Here is a 20411-nt window from a genome sequence, read left to right on the forward strand (position 1 = left end):
TTAAAAAAAAAACAATCAAAAAACACTGAATGGGAGCATTTCGATAGACTCAACGGTTCGTGAATTCAGTTGTCACAAGTAAAAGAAAAAAAAAAGGAAACAATCTCCCTTAGTCTGTAAATGGATTTTAATAAACTCTATTAGTTATTAATATGACGTGGCTAGGCTCCCCCCTCCCCATCCCCCAGTAACCGAGGCAGAGGTCTGTGGATTTATTTAATCAGCTCTTGCACAATTACTGGGGGATTAGCCCTGATCTGTATTTCTAATGCTAGGCTGTCTACTTCCCAGCTCCAGTACCCAAATACTGGCTGTTTGAATCTTTCGAGGGCGACTTCTGCTCCAGCCATCTGTCCTGGAGGGGGAGGGGGACATTTCACTCCTGGTCCATCACCGCTAATAGAGACCTCTTGTTCTCTCCCTCTCCTTCACTCTCTTCTCCTCCTCTTTTTCTCATGGCCTCTACCTGAGACCCCCGTAGCCAGGTAACTAAAACCCTACCTCTTCTATGCTCCCCAGTAATTAGCTGTGGTCACTTTAGTTAACCAATCATTTTAAATTGGGGAGCAAAATTTAGATAGCATCACCTGGTGTATGCTCACCTCAGCTCATCGGGGTATGGGGGGAAACCCTATCTTGTGAGCTAGTGTTTAGCATTTGAATACACAGCGGCACCAGACCAAATGTCAGCATTAGTCAGTGTTCTGTTGCTGTGAAGAGACACCATGACCATGGCAACTCTTACAGAGACAAATAGTTAATTGGGAATGGCTTACAGTTTCAGAGATTTAGTCCATTTTCATCATGGTGGTAAGCAAGGCAGCAGGCAGGCAGATGCTAGAGCAATAGCCGAGAGTTCTATATCCTGACCCTGAGGCAGAGAGGAAATCCTGGGCTTTTGAGATCTCAAAGGATACCCTCAGTGACGCCTCCTACAAGGCCACACCTCCTGATCCTTTCAAATAGTGCCACTGGTGACCAAGCACTCAAATCTATGAGCCTGTGGAGGTCATTCTCATTCAAACCACCACACTTCCCTTAAGTTAACTTTCAGAATGAAACCATGGGGGACAGTTAACTAGAATGGGAACCTAGTAGACTTCTAATTTAGGCAGGTGATTAGTGAGTGAGCATGTGGTGTGTGTGGCACACGTGTGTTATACAGGTGAGTGTGCTTGTCTGATCATATGGGAGTGAACGATGCAGACCACAAAGGAGGTTTTCAGTTCTCTTTTGTCTCTCATTTGTCTAGGCTGGGTGATTGGCAAGCTTTTGGGATTCACTTGTCTCTGCCGCTCGGTTTTAGGGAACAGGCGTGCATGTTCAGCTATGGCTGGCTTTTTATTGGGTATTGGAGAATCCAAATTCAGATCCTTTGCAGAGCAAGCCTCCTGCCCGCTGAGCTATCTTCCTAGGCCTTTTAAATTCTCAAAGTTGACTGCACAATAATTTGAACTGGGCAGAAAAGACTTCTAAATATTCAGAAAATAGTAACATAAGAATAAATGAACACATGAAACATTTCCTTCTTCTTAAATTCTCACCGTTGGCTACCCAGGGTCTTTGGGGGTTGGCTTTACCATGTGAAATCTGTGCTAGGAGATCTCAACTCTGGATTGAGAAAGCAGTGCCCACTGAACTGGTCATCAGTTACCTGTAGATCTACCACAGAAGCCCATTTCTGTTTAGTACCAGGAGTTGGCTCTATAAAGAATTCGGGAGCTAGTCTTTCAGAATAGCTAGAACCGCAACAAATACCACAAGGCTTGGCACACTGACTTTTCCCTGGCAGCCAGATGCATTCCTAAGTGGACATAGCTTTAGAACCTTCCCATTCCCCTTAGCTCCCAGGCCGGTTCCCTTTATGAACAAGTTGTGGCATTTGGGCATTTCCTTAAGTTTGTTCCGATAAACGCAGTTCCTGGTTTTCCTGATTTGGGTGGCTGAGTGACTCTTTCCAGGAGGTACTTACTCTATGACTCTGCTCTTTGACTCGCGTGACCCTCTCTCCAATCCCAGCTGGGTTCTTTTTCTTGCCTCTGGGATTTTCTTTTCAGTTTGATTTACTTAGCAGCTTCTGGAGCCTTCCCCAAACTGGATTAGCAGCAAGGTTCCTGCAGTAACCCTTTCATTACCAGAGCAATTTTCTTCACACGCTGTTTTGAACTTCAGCATTTACAAGCCACTCCTGGACAACTCAAAAGGTAAAAGGACCCGTGATTCGTTCTTGCTTTTACATGTCCAGGGTACTTATGGCGGAGTCCTTACGCTTTGAAGCCATTTTCTTTCTTCTTTGAAAAGACAAAGAAGGGCAAAGGGCTGAGGCAGGCCTCCCTTCCACCAGGGCAAAGCACAAATCTAAGGAAACAGTAAAGTACTGTCGAAATTCTGCAATTTTATCGGAGACGAATAAAGGTGACCGACTCAAGTTTAGTGTTATATGCATTTTGAATTCTTTTTCATGTGTTTTTGGCTACTTATTTTCCTGCCTCAGCCGGTAGTGAAACTTGGAGAGTAAAAGCCAAGGAAGCTGTTGCTAGCATAGGCACCTTGCTCCTATTGCAACCATTAGCCAGTGTGGATTTTTACTTAGTAGGCTATATACAGACTCATGAAACCACCACTCTGTGACGTGGCAGGTTTAATGGTTGTTCCAAAGTGGCCTAAGGGATCAGAACAAAGGCGGTTATAAGGAGTTATGAACAGAATTCCCAGAAACATTTAAACCCTGCTATAAACCTAGTACATGGCAGTTACTATTAAAATGAAAACTGGAGTCACATGGGACCATGGCTGTGGAGGGCCTTGTTTAGTTTAGTGTGATGCCATTCCTTGGATAGAGCATCCAGGACTGCCTAGGAGTGAGGGGCGTGAGGCACTGAGCAGTAGCAAGCGTGTATTCACACCCCTCTCTGCTTCTTAACTATAGATGAAGTGACAAGCCCTTCCGAGTTCCTGCTGCCTTAACCTGCCCCACGAGGGATTGTGCGTTAAACATTGAGCTGAAAGAAATCCATTCTCCCATAAATTCTGTCCAGGTTTTATGCCAATCACAGGGAAAGAAGCTAAGACACGATGGAAGGGAAGAGATGTGAATTTTACTCCAAGATGGCATTGACTCTCTCTCCTTCTCCCTCTCCCCCCCCTCCTCCTCCTCCTCTCCCTCTCTCTATATAATTTATTTTCCATGTATGGGTGTTTTGTCTGCGGCTATGTCTGTGCACCACATGCTTGTAGTGCTCGTGGGGACCAAAAGAGGGCGTCAGATCCTCTGGGACTGGAGTTAACAGCTACACCTGGGTGCTGAGAATCGAACCCTTTTCTGGAAGAAGAGAAAGTGCTCTTAAGAGCTAAGCCATCTCTCCTACTCCGATGACATTGTCTATATGTAGAGGTTGTGTTTACAATTTCATAGCAGGGGAGGCCCAGAGGTTCAGAATTGTGTGTGTGTGTGTGTGTGTGTGTGTGTGTGTGTCATAAGCAGTGGACAGACACCCACAAACATCGAGAATACTCATTTTGTCTTGTACAGCTTGTAAGGTGGAGGCTCTTGGCAAGTTTCCGAATGAACCAGAATGGTCGCAATGCCTTACAAATAACTTGGTGTTCATCTTCTGTTACCTAGGCACTGCCTAATGAAAGGCCACACTAGTTTCTAGTGGCAACTGATTCTCCAGGGACTAAAAACTCCAGGAACAACAGAGCACATTGCAGAAGGTGTGGTAATACAGACGAACATACTAATAGATTCCTGCAAAGACCAGCGTAAGTTCTCAGATGAATAATACGCACAGCAAGTTTGGGACCTTATACTATTGGAACTGTTTCTGCTCTAAAAGAATTTTTTTTTTAACATTTTAAAATACGGCAGAAGTGTGCCACAATATTAGGAGACTAGAGCAGAACAAAAGGGTTTCCTGGATGTCAGGGAGAGGGTGTGTGCACACTAACGTGTTTTGAACCTTGAACCAAAAGAAATGACAAATCCATTTACACCATTTCTTTTCATAGGGTAGTTAATCATTTGCACCAAACGAAGGACTCGGGATATAGTCCCGGGGAGCAATTCCAAACCATTCACTCATCCATCTTCCGACCTTTTTACTCTTCGTAGTCCACGATGCCCTGAAGACGAGTATTAGTCTAGTCAAGGAGAGAGTTAAAAATTGCTCTGGGTTTGCACGCGGCAGGGACCAGCCTTTCACATTGTCCCACGTGGTCCCAGCAGGTGAGTGTGGGTGTGGGCGCGTGCGGCTCGTGGTGTCTGCGGAGTGAGCGCGAACACGTGTCAGAATGGCTGGGGTCACAGTGCATGTCCGGGTGTCACCTCATCCTTTCTCGGAATAGTCTCCCGGACCAGCCCCAGAGAGAAACCGGCGTCTCGGGCCCACTCACCGGAGGCGGTGCGGGAAGATCCCGCCGTGCGCGATTGTGAGTGAGCGTGGGCGCACGGGGGCCGGGCGATGGCGAGCTCGCGCGCAGGCGCAGAGTGCGCGAGCCGGCGGTCGCCGCAGAGCGCGGGGGGCGGAGCCGGAGCGCGGGGACCAGGCCATGGCGGCCGCCGGGCGCTGGTGCCGGCGCTCGGCCCGGGAGCGCCTTTGTCGCCGCGGAGGATGGTGACCTCACGGCTCGGGCCGCTTCCGCTGCCTCTGCCTCCCGAGACGCCGCAGCCGAGGCCGGACGCGGGAGAGCCGCCGCTGTAAGCCGCGCATACCGGGCCCCCCGCCGTCGGAACCGAAGATCTCACCGGAGGGGCGGGAATCGGAACCGGGCAGCAGCGAACACCGCCATCCCCAGTGCCGCCCCGCAGGCAGGGAGGCTGCGGCTCCAGGTGACTGCGGTCAGCCGGGAGCATCCCGCAGGCCTGCTGCCCACTGCGCTTCCCCTCCCCCACCCTCGCTCCTCCCCGCCGCGCCCCCTCCTCCTCCCGATCTTGGCCGGGGCCTGGTCCCCCCCCCCGCACCTCGCCCTCCCGCCCACCCCTGAGCAGCAGTCGGTCTCCTGCGACCTCCTCGCAGAGCCTCATAGTGGTTCCCGGGGCCTCGGCTTGCCTCTTCAGCACCCTCCATCCTTCCTCTCTCCCGCGCCGGGAGAGGGAGAGAACCCTCACATTCCTGAGATGCCCTCACTGGGGCTCGCCCCTCTCTGCTCTCCAGTACCCCTGTTGCAAGGCCTTTCCCGGTCTGTCTCGCAGAGGTGCCCAGTCCGGGTTCCTTTGCTCAGGTTTGCATTTCTAACTTTCCCTCTTTTGCGTTTTTGTTCACTCTTTGCATTCAAGCTTCCTCCCTCTTTCCTGGCGTCTCCCCACCTCGCAGCCCATAAACTCAGCCTAACCATGTGCAGGCAGTGCAGGTTGCGGGGTTCAGAAAGAGCTGCCAAGCCCATCGAGTTAGGGGGACCCCTGGCTTAGCGTGCGGTGTGTCACTCTTCAACCTCGAGCTGCTCTTTCTTACTGTGTTCCTTTTCCCGTTCGCCATCCCTGGGTTCGCCCTCTCCAGCACTGCTTTCCCACCCTAGGACCCTTGTGGAGTTAACCCCCATTCTATCTGGGGCTTAGGAACTTGGCTCGACTCTTGTAAGCGCGCCTTTCGTTGTGTGGCGCGGTAGAGCCAGCACCCTTAGTTGAGGCAGGGAGCACCCGGGCCTCTCTTCCTGGCAGAGTTTCTGCTCCACGTAATCCCCTAGCCTTGGGGTTGCTGCGTCCGTGCCTTGCTGCTGTGCTGTGCTTGCTGCCAGTTTGCGGCGAGCTGGCTTGGGGTTACTATAGTTCAAATGTATCTGAGAAAAGCAGGCGGGGTGGGGGGAGGTGCGGGGAGAGAGTGAGATGGGGCGGGGGAAGGGGCCTTTGCAGTGGGAAGGCATCAAAGATTAATGGATGGCTTTGCATCACTGTCTGCAGTAAACAGGAAACTAGTCTGAAAGGAAGGGGGGTGGTGCGTAGAGGCCGTGTGTGTGTGTGTGTGTGTGTGTGTGTGTGTGTGTGTGTGTGTGTGTGTCTTTATTTTATAAAATACCGAGTGTGCAGTTTTGTGAATCTTGAACCAGACCCAAAAGGATGAGCTGTCGGTGCTGCAGTCGTGACCCAGGCTGAGCGTCCAATGGCAGAGGTAGCATTGTTTTCCTTCTCTCTGTCGGTCCCGGTCCCTTATGTTGGACGATGGCTCTTTTTCACATAAGTGTGGACTCTTATCCATGGATGTGGTTTCGGAGATGATGAGGAATCACAGGATTGCTAGTAGTTTCTGTGGAAACCAAGTACATACAAAGTTAGCTAGCAACACAGTGGGAGTGGGGAGGACTAGCTATATTTAAAACGTGTGCCAACGCTTATGTAAGGAAGTTCTCTTTCCTGGTTTCTCCCTTCTGGGCGGAGTTACTTCGGATTTTAGGGTCCAGCTTTGCCCTCTCTTGTCTCTCTTTTTTTTAAGGTCTCAGCATCCCAATAGAGAGAGCTTAGCATCGGTTTTAGATGATTTAGATTTTGTTTTAATTGCTGGCGGCAAGGAAAGGTTGATGGTTTTTGTTTACCTTTCAGAGGAGGAAAGAGGTGTGACTTTCAACCCTAAATCATCTATGTTATCGATTTAAGTTGTCGCTAATTTTATGTGTTATTCTTATTTTTGCTTTGCCTTTTTAAAAAGGTAGTTAAGGAGTTTTATCTTTTATTTTTGTAATACCACCTTTTCTTTCTTTTATTTAAGATAGTTTTTCCAGCAGAGCCCAGCCATTCTATTTTTCTTATTGTCAAAGATTCTTTATCTGAGGATCTGTGTTTCCTAACCCTCAAGCCCGATAATAAACTGCACATTCATTATACAAAAGATTGTTTCCATGTCTTGGAGAGGCATTTATTGAAACAGCTATGGTTTGGGGTTTGGGTGCATTTATTGAATCTTTCTGTTTCTGGGAAGAAAAATTTTTCTGTTTCCAGGATGAAAACTTTCGGGTTTTTTTTTTTTTTTTTGCTGTGGTGCTCTATAAAGTGGGTTTGAGTCATCCTTAGTTTATGTTGCTTGCAGAGACATGATGGAGCATTCATTTCCAGTTTCTTTCTATAACTCTAGGGAGTGTTTGGATCTCACAGGAGAGGTAAGATAGTGCAGAAAGTATATATATTTGCACTTGGGTGTGCCAGACCTTTTGTTTTGGCTGTCCTGTGTCTAGGATTGTTGGTTATCTGTTACTATGCTTTGCTAATGCTTGTCTCCTCCACATGTTTCTACGGGGCATCTTTCTAATGACTTATATAAGTGATCCATGGAATAGGTAATAGATTTGTTCTTAAGTGGGCTACTTCATCTACTCCAGTCCCCTCAGACATTTGGCTCATGAGTGACTGTGTTGGTCTTTGTTTCTGGGCATTCTTCTGCACTGGTAGCTTTGGGAACCCACTGTTTCTTTTTTCTTTTACTTGTGAGACAGGAGCTGTAGGTGAGAATTCCCACAGAACATGCACTTTTCGGCTAATGGGTTTCTTTTGTAATATAGATGATCCCTCTAAGGATTAGGTGGCATTTTTCCCCCACCTACATTCACATCCAGATTTCCACAACAGGAGTATGTGCTACTTTTTCTCTTTAAGAGCTACAATAAATGGGAATTGTCCTCATTTAAAAAGTAACATCAAACACAGAAGAAAGTTCCAGATTAGATAAATACTGACCCCAAATAATAACTCAGTGATGCCCAGTTTTGCTTGTTAGACAAATGGCAGTAGTGATTTATATTGGATTCTAGAATATGCAGAAATTGTGACTTTCCAGTATTAAGGCTGCCTACTGTTGTTTTCCTCTAGGTTATGGGACATCTCTTAGGTACCCAAACCTGCAGAAGCTCGGGTCCCTTTCAGAAATGGCATACGGCTAATGAGCATCCTTCTGCATGCTTTTATTAAATTGTATTAATGCCATTCAGCAGAGGCCTAGGGGTGGGACCCAGGACAGCTTTTGGGAGTTGGTTCTTTCCTTCTATGGTGTAGCTTCTAGGGATCGAACTCAGGTTTCCAGGCATGGCAGCAAGGACTCTCTGTTTGCTGAGCCATCTCACCTGTACCCACTCCCCGTGTTCAAAGCATCTCTAGATTATTTACAACTCCTACTGCAGTCTATGAACTAGATAGGTAGTTTTTATACCTTACCATTTAGAGATCAGTGACAAGGAAAAGTCTGTACATACTCAGAACAAACATTTCAATATTTTCAGGGCAAGATTATTGACTGCACAGATACAGACCTTGTGGATTCACATGGTTGACTATAGTAGCAAGAGCTTCCCCTCAGTCAACAATTCTCGACTATGGTTTACAGCCAAAGCTGGTTATAGAGATGTTATTCTTCGTGATAGTTTCTCCTCAGGACAGAGTTGCTCTGTTCGTGTCCCACGGTATATTTTTTGTATATAGGAAAATGATTAAAAGCTCTTACTCATTTTGAGTCATTGCAGTCTTTGTCTGACAGCAATGGCATATTATTGGCAGTGTGTTTACCTATATGACAACATTACCATTATGGGAATGATTGACAAGAGGGTCATTAATATCCTCTCAGTGGTGTGCAGGGTGTCAGAGCTAGGGAGTTTGACAGTTCCAGAGTCGGACGGGGACACTGACACTCAACTAACAGCAGTCTGTCACTATAATTTCCTTCACAAATAAATGTTTTCACTTCTGTAATGTCTGAAATTACTGCCAAAGCTAGAAATGTGTTTAGCTTTCTCAGCAGAATTCTTAAAAGGATATTGTCAGAGCCAAGAGTCCAGAAGCCTCCTTACTCTTAAAGCTATCCTTCGCCCACTTGGGCTTGCCCTGTGCCGTTTCACAGATGAATTTGTAGCTATTTCATCAAATTGTCCTCTAAGATCCCGATAACTGCTTTCCAGTTCCTTCCTCCCCGCAACCCCCCGCCCCCGTTCTTTCCATTTTCTTGATGATTGTACTGTCTAAGCAAAGATCTTCCAGACTCAGAGCTTGGCGTCTCCCATGGCTATGCAAGTCGGCCACCGTACCAGGGAAGCATTTGATGAGTTTCATTTTCCTTCAAAGAGAGACTCTGAGGATTCAAAACTAAGTGTAGAAAAAGAAAATAATATTGCAAGTTATGATTCCTGTGTCTTCATCGAACATTCTCTGCATTGTAAGCTCAGTATTCAGTTGGGAGTGTGGCTCTCTAGGCTTTCTTCACAGAGGCAGGGTGCTGGGTTTGAACTCTGCAGCTGTAAAAAGGAACAAAAGGAATACCTAGTACGTCGGTTTTAATTCTGAGCAAACAAGGACAAGGGCAGATGCAGACAACTGAACTGAAACACTCTGATTAGTACTGTAGGCTTTTTCATTTAGTAAATATGTACGATTTTGCCTCTCAAATAACTACACGGGGAGGGTATTTTCTTCAAATTAGAACAAGTTAGAACTTTGTCGTGGGCCGTTCTTGTTGCCAGGTAGATTTGGAGCCGGAGGCTTCTTTAAGTTTTGAAGTGTGAACGTTTAGTCTGAATCACACTACTGGGGCAGATCTGAAAGTGTGAGCATTCTGATGCATTTATTATAAATAGGGAAACACAGTAGGATGTTTCCGGGACGGCGTGGGGGGGGGGCGTTAGATTCCTGGGAGGCTCTCAAAAGGTGGTCCGTGCTGATTTCACTTTACAGCCTTCATCTTTTGATTTTTTTTTTTTTTTTTTTTTTTTTTTAGGTCTGCTCCAAGGAAACAATCAAAGACCAAACATGGCTGCAAAGGAGAAGCTGGAGGCAGTGTTGAACGTGGCCTTGAGGGTGCCAAGCATCATGCTGCTGGACGTCCTGTACAGGTGGGACGTCAGCTCCTTTTTCCAGCAGATCCAAAGGAGCAGCCTCAGCAACAACCCCCTCTTCCAGTACAAGTACTTGGCTCTTAACATGCATTATGTAGGTAAGTGTCTGCATGTGCGTGCTCCTGACTTCCTGACAACTTTGTTTCGTTCATACGCTAAGGGTTTCTGGAGTTACATCTAATCCCTTCTCCTTCCTACCTCTAACCCCTCCCACGTGCCCCTCTCTGTTCTCTTTCCGTATTTATAGCGCCTTTTTGATTAGTTGCCATTCCATCCATGTTTTAATTTAGATAAAACGAACCTCTAGCACACGGAGTTGACTGTGCTAATAGATGCATTTGCAAGTTTTGTCTCATCGTCCTATAGGACTAACCAGAACCAGAGGGAAGCAGGATCGATTTTGCTAGACTTAAATATTGGAAGGCATGGGGAAACATTTTCCCTTTTAATATGATGAAATGTGAAACGGGAGAGATACTGTTCCTGGAATCTGGCCTCTTCTGGTTTGGGATTAAGTAGGAATTGCAAAGTAAACTTTTTTTTATTCAGTATTTCTTATTAGTAAAAAATTATTTTATAGTTGTATGAGGGTGTGTCTAGATGAAGAGAAGTGTAACATATTCATGCAATGACTACCGTGGCCAGAGGGGGCCGTTGGAGCCCCTGGAACTGGAGTTACAGATGGTTATAAGCAGTCATATGGGTGCTAGGAACCAGAGATCCGGGTCTCCTGGAAGTGGAGACAGTGCTCTCAACTGCCGAGCCATATCTCTAGCCTTTCTTACTATTCTCGAGTCAAAATAAAGCATTAAAATCGCTTGCAAATATAATATTCGCTTCAACTAAATGAAATTTTAGTGTGTAATAGTTTTTTCCTGAGAAAAAGATAATCTTATATAAGACTTGGTATGTTTTGAGGTTAAAGAAAGTCAGGATATGGGGTTGGGGATTTAGCTCAGTGGTAGAGCACTTGCCTAGCAAGCTCAAGGCCCTGGGTTTGGTCCCCAGCTCCGAAAAAAAGAATAAAAAAAAAAAAAAGAAAGAAAGTCAGGATATTCAGGCATGAAACAAAATCTACTCGATTAGCTTTCAGCTTAGCAACTATTGAAACACAGATTAAATGGTGTGTTATACATAAAGACAATTTTGTTAATGGATTTGTAAAGCGACAAAGTACATCTTTTTATAAAATGGTAGACAGTTATTCTGCTTGAGATTTTCATTTTATCCTTAGAAGGGTTTCTGAGTCCCAACACCTTAGCCCTTAGAAGCCTGTCAGAGTATCCCAGATCAGTCATTAGGGGAGAAGTAAGTCGAGGGAGATTCAGAGCATGTAGGCACCATGAGCTCATCTCTCTCGTGTGATACCACAGTGGGAAAATGACGGGGACTCTGGAATGCTCAGCCTTAGACTGTCCACGTGAGCCAGTTATGTATGGAAAGTAGTTCCAGTCAGGTGTTGAACAGAGAATGGCACATTTTTTTAGCTTTCATGTGAGACGTGTTTTACCTGTGGTTTTAGAAAAGCCCTGTTATCATTATTGTCTCTAAAATGTTAGGACTAGTTATTATAAGACAAGTGCCTCGTAGGTAGAAACATTAATTTTAGAAGTTGGATAGGTTCTGATTCAATTGAAATCCACTCTGTCCTGTGACTTTAGGAACTCAGTTGAGTCTTCTTACATACAGTGGTTAGGTAAAGTCCATGGTAGGGTGAACACAGCCTCTGTGTGAACTGGCATTTTGTTGTCTAGGGTGCCTCTGTCAGAGTACTATGTAATCTAATGCTTCCTTTTATAACATTTACTCCTAGATACATTGTAAAAATTCTCAAGTGTCAGAGAATTGCATTTGTGGTCAGAAATCAGAACCTTAGAAGTGTTTGTTAAAATTATTTCTTTCCCTCCTGTCTGTTCTTTATATAGTCCTGAGTGCCTCAGAGTAGCTGTTATTTCCTCGTGTAGAAGGTATCCTGTGTGGGTGTAAGTCAATATGAGTACATGTATCTTCTTTTTCTCTGTGATGGGCATAGTGGGCCTGGCTCGAGAGCCTGGCTCTCACTTGCTGATGTGGCAACATCACTACTGTGTGCAGGTGTTTGTGTTGTTTGTTGTTGTTGTTGAGACTGGGTTTTACTGTGTAGCCCAGGCTTCCCCCAGATGCTGTATCAAAGCTACCATCCCCCTGCTTCAACTTCCCTAATAATCTCCTGACAGATGTTTATCACACCTGGGAACATACAGTTTTGTGTTGTTTTGTATTTTTAATGTTGGCACATTCTAGTCTGCCAAACTGTAAGCTTCTACTTAAATGTTCCCCTGCCCCCACCCGATAAGTCTTCACTCTCAAGCGTTTAGAGCTGGGTATGACGTTGTGTGTCTAGAATCACAGCACTTGGTCGGCCTAGGAGGAAGGAAACTAAGTTTGATGTCAATCCAAGCTACTAAATGAGTCCCAATCTCAGAAAAACTGGGGGTGGGAGGGTGGGTTGTGTTGTGTTCTGTTTTATTTATTGTGGTTACATTGAACCCTTTGCTCTGTTTGGAACTTCTCTGCCTAGGCCATGGTGTGTTGTTGAACAGTTTCTTCTAGACAACTCTAAGGCATATGCATTAATTTAACTCCTCTTTTCCTCAGTGATGTGTACTAAGTTCTGTATGCTCTGGTCCAGTCCAAACATCCTCCTGTTGTTTTAGGCTTGTGTGCCTGTGTCCAGTTAGTACCCTGTCTTTTATTCACTGAGGGCTTGGATGGTGTTCTATAGCCTGAGATGGTTACTTTCTTCTTTCTTCTTTCTCAGTGCTTTTATTATTAGTTTCCTTTTTCTTCCCCCCTTCCTTCCCTCCTCCTCTCTCTCCCCACCTTCATCCCTTAGGAGAGGAAGCCTCTTAAAATTTGATTTTAGAAAATCAATTTTTTTTCCAAAAAGCAGGACACAATTTGAAATAACTGTCAATCCTGTTCTCATCAAGATTCAAAATTATAGCTCTTTCATTGGTTTTCTGTGAGAGTTTAATTACCTAGTTTCACTCCTCAGACAAGAACCCTGTGGAAATTTTACTGCATTTCATTGTTACTGTAAAATGATACCATTAAGGATGTTCTTCTGTGAAACCATGGGCAGCTTATCTATATTCAGGATTTTTTTGGTTTAGAAAAACAGCGACTCGGGTTGGGGATTTAGCTCAGTGGTAGAGCGCTTGCCTAGCAACCGCAAGGCCCTGGGTTCGGTCCCCAGCTCCGAAAAAAAAAAAAGAAAAGAAAAACAGCGACTCATTGGCTTCAAACTGGCTAATAGGATAGGCCAGCTGGTCACTGACCCCAGGCCCTGCCTCTTTCTGCCTCCATGGCACTAGTATGGTCATCGCACACACACTCTGCATGACCTGTTGTTTTGCACTGAGCCTGGGAACCTGAGAACTCGGGTCCTTGCTTTGCCCTTGTTTGCTTTCTCTTACTAAAACACTGACCAAAAGCAAATTGGGAAATGAGGATTTGTTTCAGCTAACACTTCCAGGTCCACTATTGAGCCACGTCAGGCTGGAACCCAAGGTGGAACCGAAGTCCAAGTTATGGAGGACACTGCTTACTCGCTGCCTTGGCCACTGGCTCGTGCTTAGCGTGCTTTCTCATAGAGCCCAGGCTCGCCTGCCCGGGGATGGTGTCACTCCTAGCGGGCTATGCCCCCCACGTTAACCCTCAATCAAGACTGTCTCACAGATAGAGACACGGGCCAACGGGATCCAGGCAGTCCTCAGTTGTGGTTCCATCTTTCCCGGTGACTCTAGGTTATGTCACATCCACAGTAAAAGCTAACAAGTGCCCCCCCCCCCACCCCCCCCCCCCCCCCGGTCTACCTTCCCTCCTACCTTCCTTCTTTGAGACAGACAAAGTCTTGATAGGAGCTACTCCTTGGTATGAGGCAGACACAGGCTTGCTAGGCACTACTCCTCAGTACATAGCTCAGGCTAGCCTTGACCTCTCAGTGCTCTTTCTTCAGCAGTGTGGGCCTCCGCCATGTTCAGATTCAGACTCCCTAGGTGTTTGTGCTCCATTGTCAGCTTTGGTGGTTGGGGGGATCGCTCACAGTTTTGAGCTCACAGCTGTTTCTGTTCAGGCCTCTGGACCACCTCTGGATGGAGCTAGTGTCCCCTCTGCGACCATGAGCAGTCAGTCGTTTGCAGTCTACCATGCTTCGTCTGCTGCACTGAGGCCCTCTCTTGTAGAGATCATGAGCTCCTGTCTGGTCACGTGGGCTGTCATTATCTCTTCGTTTCTGCAGGCACTTGGTCTTCAGGGAGCTCACCTCTAACCACCTGCTAGATGGCTTCATGTGACTACCCTGGACATTAATTACCTCGCCACCAGCCACTGCACTCACACTTTACTTCATGTCAGACTTCCTCTTCCTCCTGTGTTTACTCTCTTGGTAGCAGATCCGTCCTCTTGATTACCTAAGCTAGAAAGTTCACGGCCACCTCCACTTCTGTATTTTTAACCACTCATGCAGAGAGCAACACTTAGATCTGCTTAAATATGTTTTTCAGAGCTGACCGCCAACCATACCCAAGCTGCTGCTTTGACAATAAAACTTACAAATATTTCCTGCCCCAGGTCTTTGTCTAACGTCTTTGTCTTCTCTATTCTTTATGACTCCTTCTCTTCTCTTCTCTTCTCTTCTCTTCTCTTCTCTTCTCTTCTCTTCCCTTCCCTTCCCTTCCCTTCCCTTCCCTTCCCTTCCCTTCCCTTCCCTCCCCTCCCCTCCCCTCCCTCCCTTCCTCAGTTCTTCCATAGTCCTACCATCTCTCTAATAAAAGAAATGGCTTTTAATGTTATGTGTTTATTTTCTATTTTATATATTTAAGTGTTTTGTCTTCATGTATGTCTGTGCACCCTGTGTATACCTGGTGTCTGTGGAGGCCAGAAGAGGGCATCTGATCTGTTGGGTTTGAAGTTACAGACAGTTTGTGTGCTGGGAATCAAACCCTGCAAGAATAAGTGCTCTTGACTGCTGAGCCATCTCTCCATCCCCAGTCAGCAACTTATTAAACAGGCCATCATTTTTAAATGTTGCCAGTTATAGTTATAGTTATAAATTGCCATTGGCTTCGCTTCATCATTATCAACCTTATTCAGGGTCGCCGGTTACTGTCACAGAGCAGATAGTGATGCGTGTTCACTCAGAATCAAGCCGTGAGTCTGAGTGGTTCTCATGGTGGAAGAGGTCATGCTACCTTGTCAGAAGCAGGCAGATAGCTATTTGTACCTGTTGGATGTGTGGATACACAAACAGGCTCTTCTTTTGATGTTGGATGTCCATTCGGAATAAATAGGGTTTTGTTTGTTTGTTTGTTTGTTTGTTTGTTTCTTTTTATACCCAGGAGGATTTTATAAATGATTTGTGGGCATTGTATCACAATCAAAAATACTTGTCAGTATTCAAAACAAGAGTGATTGCTTTATGTCAGATCCTTTGTGGCTCGTAGAGAGAAGAGTAACTGTGTAGAGAGCACACTGCCAGCATTTTCTGAGGATGGTGAAAGAAAAAGCAGGAGGGAGAAAGGACAGGTCAAGCATAACAGTGTTGCCAGGGTCTTGCCTCAGACTCGGGGATCAGCAGGATGTGGTTGGCTTCTGGCTTAGATAGCAGAAAGCTGAAAACATTTTTTTTGTATTAGAGGAAGAGTTAGAAAATAAAAGGATTGGACACAAATAATGTAGTGAAAAAGTTAGTCACTGAGGGGAGGTTGCTGTGAAGGGAAACATTCTGGGTTTCCCCTTCTGGGATGGGGAAGAGGACCTGTGTTGGGTGTTGGAGTGATGGGTGGGAAGGTGGAGGGGTTGAGGTTGGGGTGGGATAATGGCACACAATAAGACATCTGCAGGTGGAGAGATCTGAAGACGCAGCTCCTGGGAGTCCAGAGACAGGATGAGGGAATTGTGTAAAACAGGGAGGAGACGCTGAGGAAGGGTGGGCGGTGAGAGGAGCCCCGGCTTGCCTCTTTGTGCTGCATCTAATTATGAGGTGGAAAGACGGTGCAGAGTGCAAGGCTATTTCCAGTTTCAAATCCACAGTGATAGTTTTGAACTGACTGAACCTTGGTAGTGAAATTAAAGGGATAACCTTCATTTGTTAATAGTTACTCGGAAAATAATTCACTTCAACATGTCTATACTGCTGCCTGGGAGGCAGAACGGCAACCATTTCTGTTTGTGTCTCTGCTGCAGGTTATATCTTAAGTGTCGTGCTCCTCACTTTGCCCAGGCAGCATCTGGTGCAGCTTTATTTGTATTTTTTGACTGCCCTGCTCCTCTATGCTGGACATCAGATATCCAGGTAAGATATCCAGTTTCCGGAATGTGGGATTGAGTTGAAAGTTTGTGGGTTGTGTTTTAGTTTGTGTTTAATGTCAATATGGTGTTTTTTATGAATATTGTTACAAAGCTAAGACTTAGGTAGGTACATTTGTATTAAGCGGGGCTTTGTTAGGTTGGGTTACAGGATGTCGTGGAGTTAGTCCGGCTGCTGGTCTTCTACATTGAAAGTCCAAGAAAGTCAGCTCTAATACCTGTGGCGGATGCTGCTGTGCCCAGATCGATGTGTGTGCCAGCAAGTGTGAGGGAAAACAGGCAAAAAGTGGCACTTCCTTCTTCCATGTCCTTGTATCTGGCCTAGCAGGTTTGGCCACTTTAGAGTAGCTTTTCTACTTCAAATAATCCGATTAAGCAAACCCCTCACAGCAGTGGACAGCCAAGGCGAGCAGCGCAGTAGGTTTCCAACACGGATTTTTACAGATACTTTTCCCGAGGATGTTACCATTCAAGATGAATAGCTGGAATTCCGTTGAGATTATGGTTTTGTGGGGTGGGGGAAGCAAGACAGGAAATAGGCCTTAAGGTCACATTTAGAGATGAGCTTTTGTATTACCTGAAAAGGGAGTTCTCTGCAGACAGACTGAGAAACAGCTCAACTCGCCCTGACCTCGGCCGGTTCGGTCTTCATTTTGAAGATAGCCAGTTTAAAATGGTGGGAGTCAGGGTTAAGTTGTAGAAGTGTAGGGGGCTGGTTACATCAGTTACTCGGGTCTGGGAGACTAAAATGTCAAAGCTAAAGTCTGCTTTATGAGTTTGCTGCCTGTGGAGTTGAGCCTGAAGTGTTAACTGGAATGGTGTGTGCATATTTCCAGGTATAGTTTCTTGTGGAACTTCAGTTTCATACTGTTTGATTGACATGTGCTTACTGTAATGAAATTCACTCTGAATTCTAAGGAGATTTGGCAGTGGCCTTGGGTATAAAACAGACCTTCCACATTTTAATATTGGCTTGGAATGACCTCATGTTACACGTGTGAAACTGAATTGATTTTTAAAATGATAAAAAAAAATTGTAATTTTTTTCTGGTTATAAAATTGCAGTGCTTACTGTAGACAGATTTTATGGAAGTGCAGAAAGCTTAAGGCAGTGACACTTACCTGCTCTGTTAGTGTTCTGTGCCCCCAGCTTCTTTCCATGTCTTTGCATGTGTTCCTGTGTTCTGTGGAGGCCCCTGAGCTGGGTGCAGCACCCTCACTCTCTTTGGTGTCCTCACTTCTCAGACCCACAGGTTGTGTCTTCAGCGCTCAGTCCTCTCTGCTTGTCCGCCCTGCTCCTCCCTGGGTGAGGGCAGTGGTACCTGGAGGGACTGCATGTCCTTAACTTCTGCCCTTCTTTTTTTGGGGGGGGGGTTCTTTTTTTCGGGGCTGGGGACCGAACCCAGGGCCTTGCGCTTCCTAGGCAAGCGCTCTACCACTGAGCTAAATCCCCAACCCCAACTTCTGCCCTTCTTACTGCCCCAGATGTCAAGTCATGCAGTCTGGAACTTACAATACGGTCCCAGATTCCTTAGACTCCTCACCGTGCTCAAACCAACATTGGTTCCCCAAGTAGAGGCAGTCACCTTGGTCACTTTGTGGGTCAGTCAGTTTCCAGTTATGTGACAGAGAGAGCAGCATGACCTTTCACAGCTGTGCCAGATGGCATCCGTTGGTTCATACCCAGAGAGGAGATGCTTTGCTGCTCATTGTAAATGATAAAATACTAAACAAAGAATTTTAATAAATATAAGTCCCATCCATGGAATATAATCTCTTTAGGACCAGGGCTCTGGAGCCACTGTCTCAGTGTGCAAATGAGTGCCTAGACACCCAGGAGCCATGCAGTTCATTCTTAGATGGAAGGCTGGGTGGCTAGATGCATAGATACACATAATTGCAGGTTTCATAACTCACTGCTTCCTAGTTGGTGTGCACCAGAAAGATAAGACTGAGTTTCCACACCTCAAGAAACGATGGTGGCAATCTCAAGGGACAGCTCTACAAGTAAATGGGCCTTTCAAGTTCTCAGTTCTGGAGGACAGTGAAGGCTTTTGAAAGTTCCACTAAAGTTCTGTGAGGATACACCACAGTTGTGTTTTGTGATTGTTTTCTGGTGCTATTAGTCTTTTAAAGTTAACTCTTTAAAATGGTGAGCAGCCATGATCCTGGCTATCTAGAGAAGATAATCAAAAACAACTCAAAATTCAAGGTAGAGCCATCAGAACTATTGTTTTGATTACAGTCATAATCCTGGGTGGAAATCCTAAGCATTTCCATGTGGTCTAACGGTGGAGTGAGAACCCAAAACATGTAATTCTGTTTCCATCTTCGTTATTACCAACCCACCCACTTCTAAGTGGGGCAAAATCCTGTTCTGTAAGGAAAATGGAACCTAGAACAGCTTCAGGGGTACAAAGAAGAGTCCTTCTAGGGTGTGACCATTGGAATTCTTTAGTTTTAGCATACTGGTTTTTATTTTAAATGTTTTCATCATTAGAAAGCTAAAACATACCAAAGAATTTGAATATTTTGTAGTGGGCAAGAACAGTTTCCCCCTCTAGATCACGGTCATCTTCCTGAGTCACTTGAGGATCTGCAGAAAGAATCTTGTGCAGGAGAACCGCAGGGAGGGGTGGTCCCCACTTGAGTATGCGTCTCTTAGTGGGGGACGTGATTAGTGAGTGGAAGGAGAATTGTAGAGTCAAGTTTGTCAGCTCAGGGAGTATGGTGCTGTAGCAAGCCTCTGCTTGGAAGCAGCAGACAGTGCCTGCTTTAGAGTTTTAATGTTGGATGACTTTGAAAATAGGACATATTCTAGTGTTTTCCAAAGTCACTGTAATTCACTGTCTTTCCATTTCTCGTCAAAGGTTAGCAAAGATGTACTGCCCGAGAATTATCTGTGACATGTCACATTTGAAATACTATATTTAAGATACAAATATTGATGTTTGTATTTTTAATATACTGACACATTAAAATTGCAGGTCACTTAATTCACTATTTTTGAATATTTATAATGTCACCTTAGTAACCAAATTTAAAAATGCTTTTACATTTTGGTTCACGTGTGGCTTCACACAAGGTTTACACAGCCCTTTAAAGTGCCTAACAGTGCTTTTGCAGAGCTGTGCAAATAAACTGTGGTCACAATGGATACTCAACTTTTCTAGTCCCTCTTAAGACAGTGGTTTTCAATGCTGTGAACCTTTAATACAGTTGCTCATGTTGTGGACCATAACCCTGGACCATAACTTATTTTGTTACCACTTTATAACTGTAGTCTTGCTACTGTTATAAATTTTAATATATGCAGGATATTTGATGTGCAACTCCTGTGAAAGGGTTACTCAGCCCTGAAGGGGTCATGACCCATAGGTCGAGAACCTCCCACCATAAGTCCTTGACCATCCCTAGACTACCATGGCTCCCCCCAACACCCCCCCCCCCATGTGGTTGTATGTGTGAGCAGAGACCAAGGAACTAGATATCCTGAGCTAACGTTGCCTTGACACATTGCTGACCCAGTGCTCAGCTAGGTTGACCTGCTGGTGAGCTGGGAACACCTTGTCTCCACCCTACATTGCTAGGATTACAGGACATGCATGGCCATGTCTGCATTTTTCTGTGGGTGTTGGAGGTTCCAGTTCTGAGCCTAGGCTTTCCCGGCAAGTGATCTCATCTCCTTAGCCCGTTTGGTCTATTTTGATTAATTTATTTTGAACTATACAAGCATGATCTTTGGCGCCGAGTTTTAAGTGGTTGATTGGTATTGCAGTTTTTGTCTCCTCCTTTCCCTGCTTCTTGCTGTCCCTCCCTGACTCCCTCCCTCCCTCCCTCTTGTATGAGTTTGTTTTGTTTTCTTTTTAAAGCAATGACGTGCTTCTAACCCAGTGAGCTATGCCCCCAGTACTTCTCTCCAGTGTCCACTGGGCAGCTTTGGTGCAGTGTATGACCTGTTGTGCACCCATGCATGGGCATTTAGGTCATTTCTGCTTTGGAGTTCTTGTAAGGTGGACTTCTGTGTGCTGGATATATGTGTATGTGGATATATGAGTTTACTTCTCTTGGGCACCAACCTTGGCATAGGATTGCTAAACTGTACAGTCTCTGTATTTAGCCCTTTTTTTGAGTGCTGCAGGGCTGTTTCAACACCCTTGCCAACAAACATTTCATTGTGGCGTTTTCGTCATGAGTGTGAAGTGGCAGTTCCTTGTTCTTTGGATTTTGTCTCTTCAGCTACTAAGTGTAAA

At 45.5% G+C, this 20411-nt stretch overlaps 1 protein-coding gene across 18 annotated transcripts in view; it reads left to right on the plus strand.

Moving 5' to 3' along the window:
* The first annotated feature begins 1932 nt into the window (after positions 1-1932).
* Rnf145 (ring finger protein 145) overlaps positions 1933-20411 on the plus strand; it is a 46917-nt gene continuing 28438 nt past the window's right edge. For 5 of the 18 annotated variants that reach the window (XR_015630307.1, XR_015630304.1, XM_087570254.1 and 2 more), the window contains exons 1-3: positions 4533-4831; positions 9690-9905; positions 16036-16144. Coding sequence is in view for 9 of the 18 variants with exons in the window: in XM_087570259.1 (XP_087426385.1) it covers positions 9722-9905; positions 16036-16144 (293 nt within the window). In the remaining 9 variants the exon portion in view is untranslated. 18 annotated transcript variants of the gene reach the window in all.

The sequence above is a fragment of the Rattus norvegicus genome, chromosome 10 (assembly GCF_021556685.1).
Source record: "Rattus norvegicus strain SHRSP/BbbUtx chromosome 10, alternate assembly SHRSP_T2T, whole genome shotgun sequence".
Taxonomy (NCBI): Eukaryota; Metazoa; Chordata; class Mammalia; order Rodentia; family Muridae; genus Rattus; species Rattus norvegicus.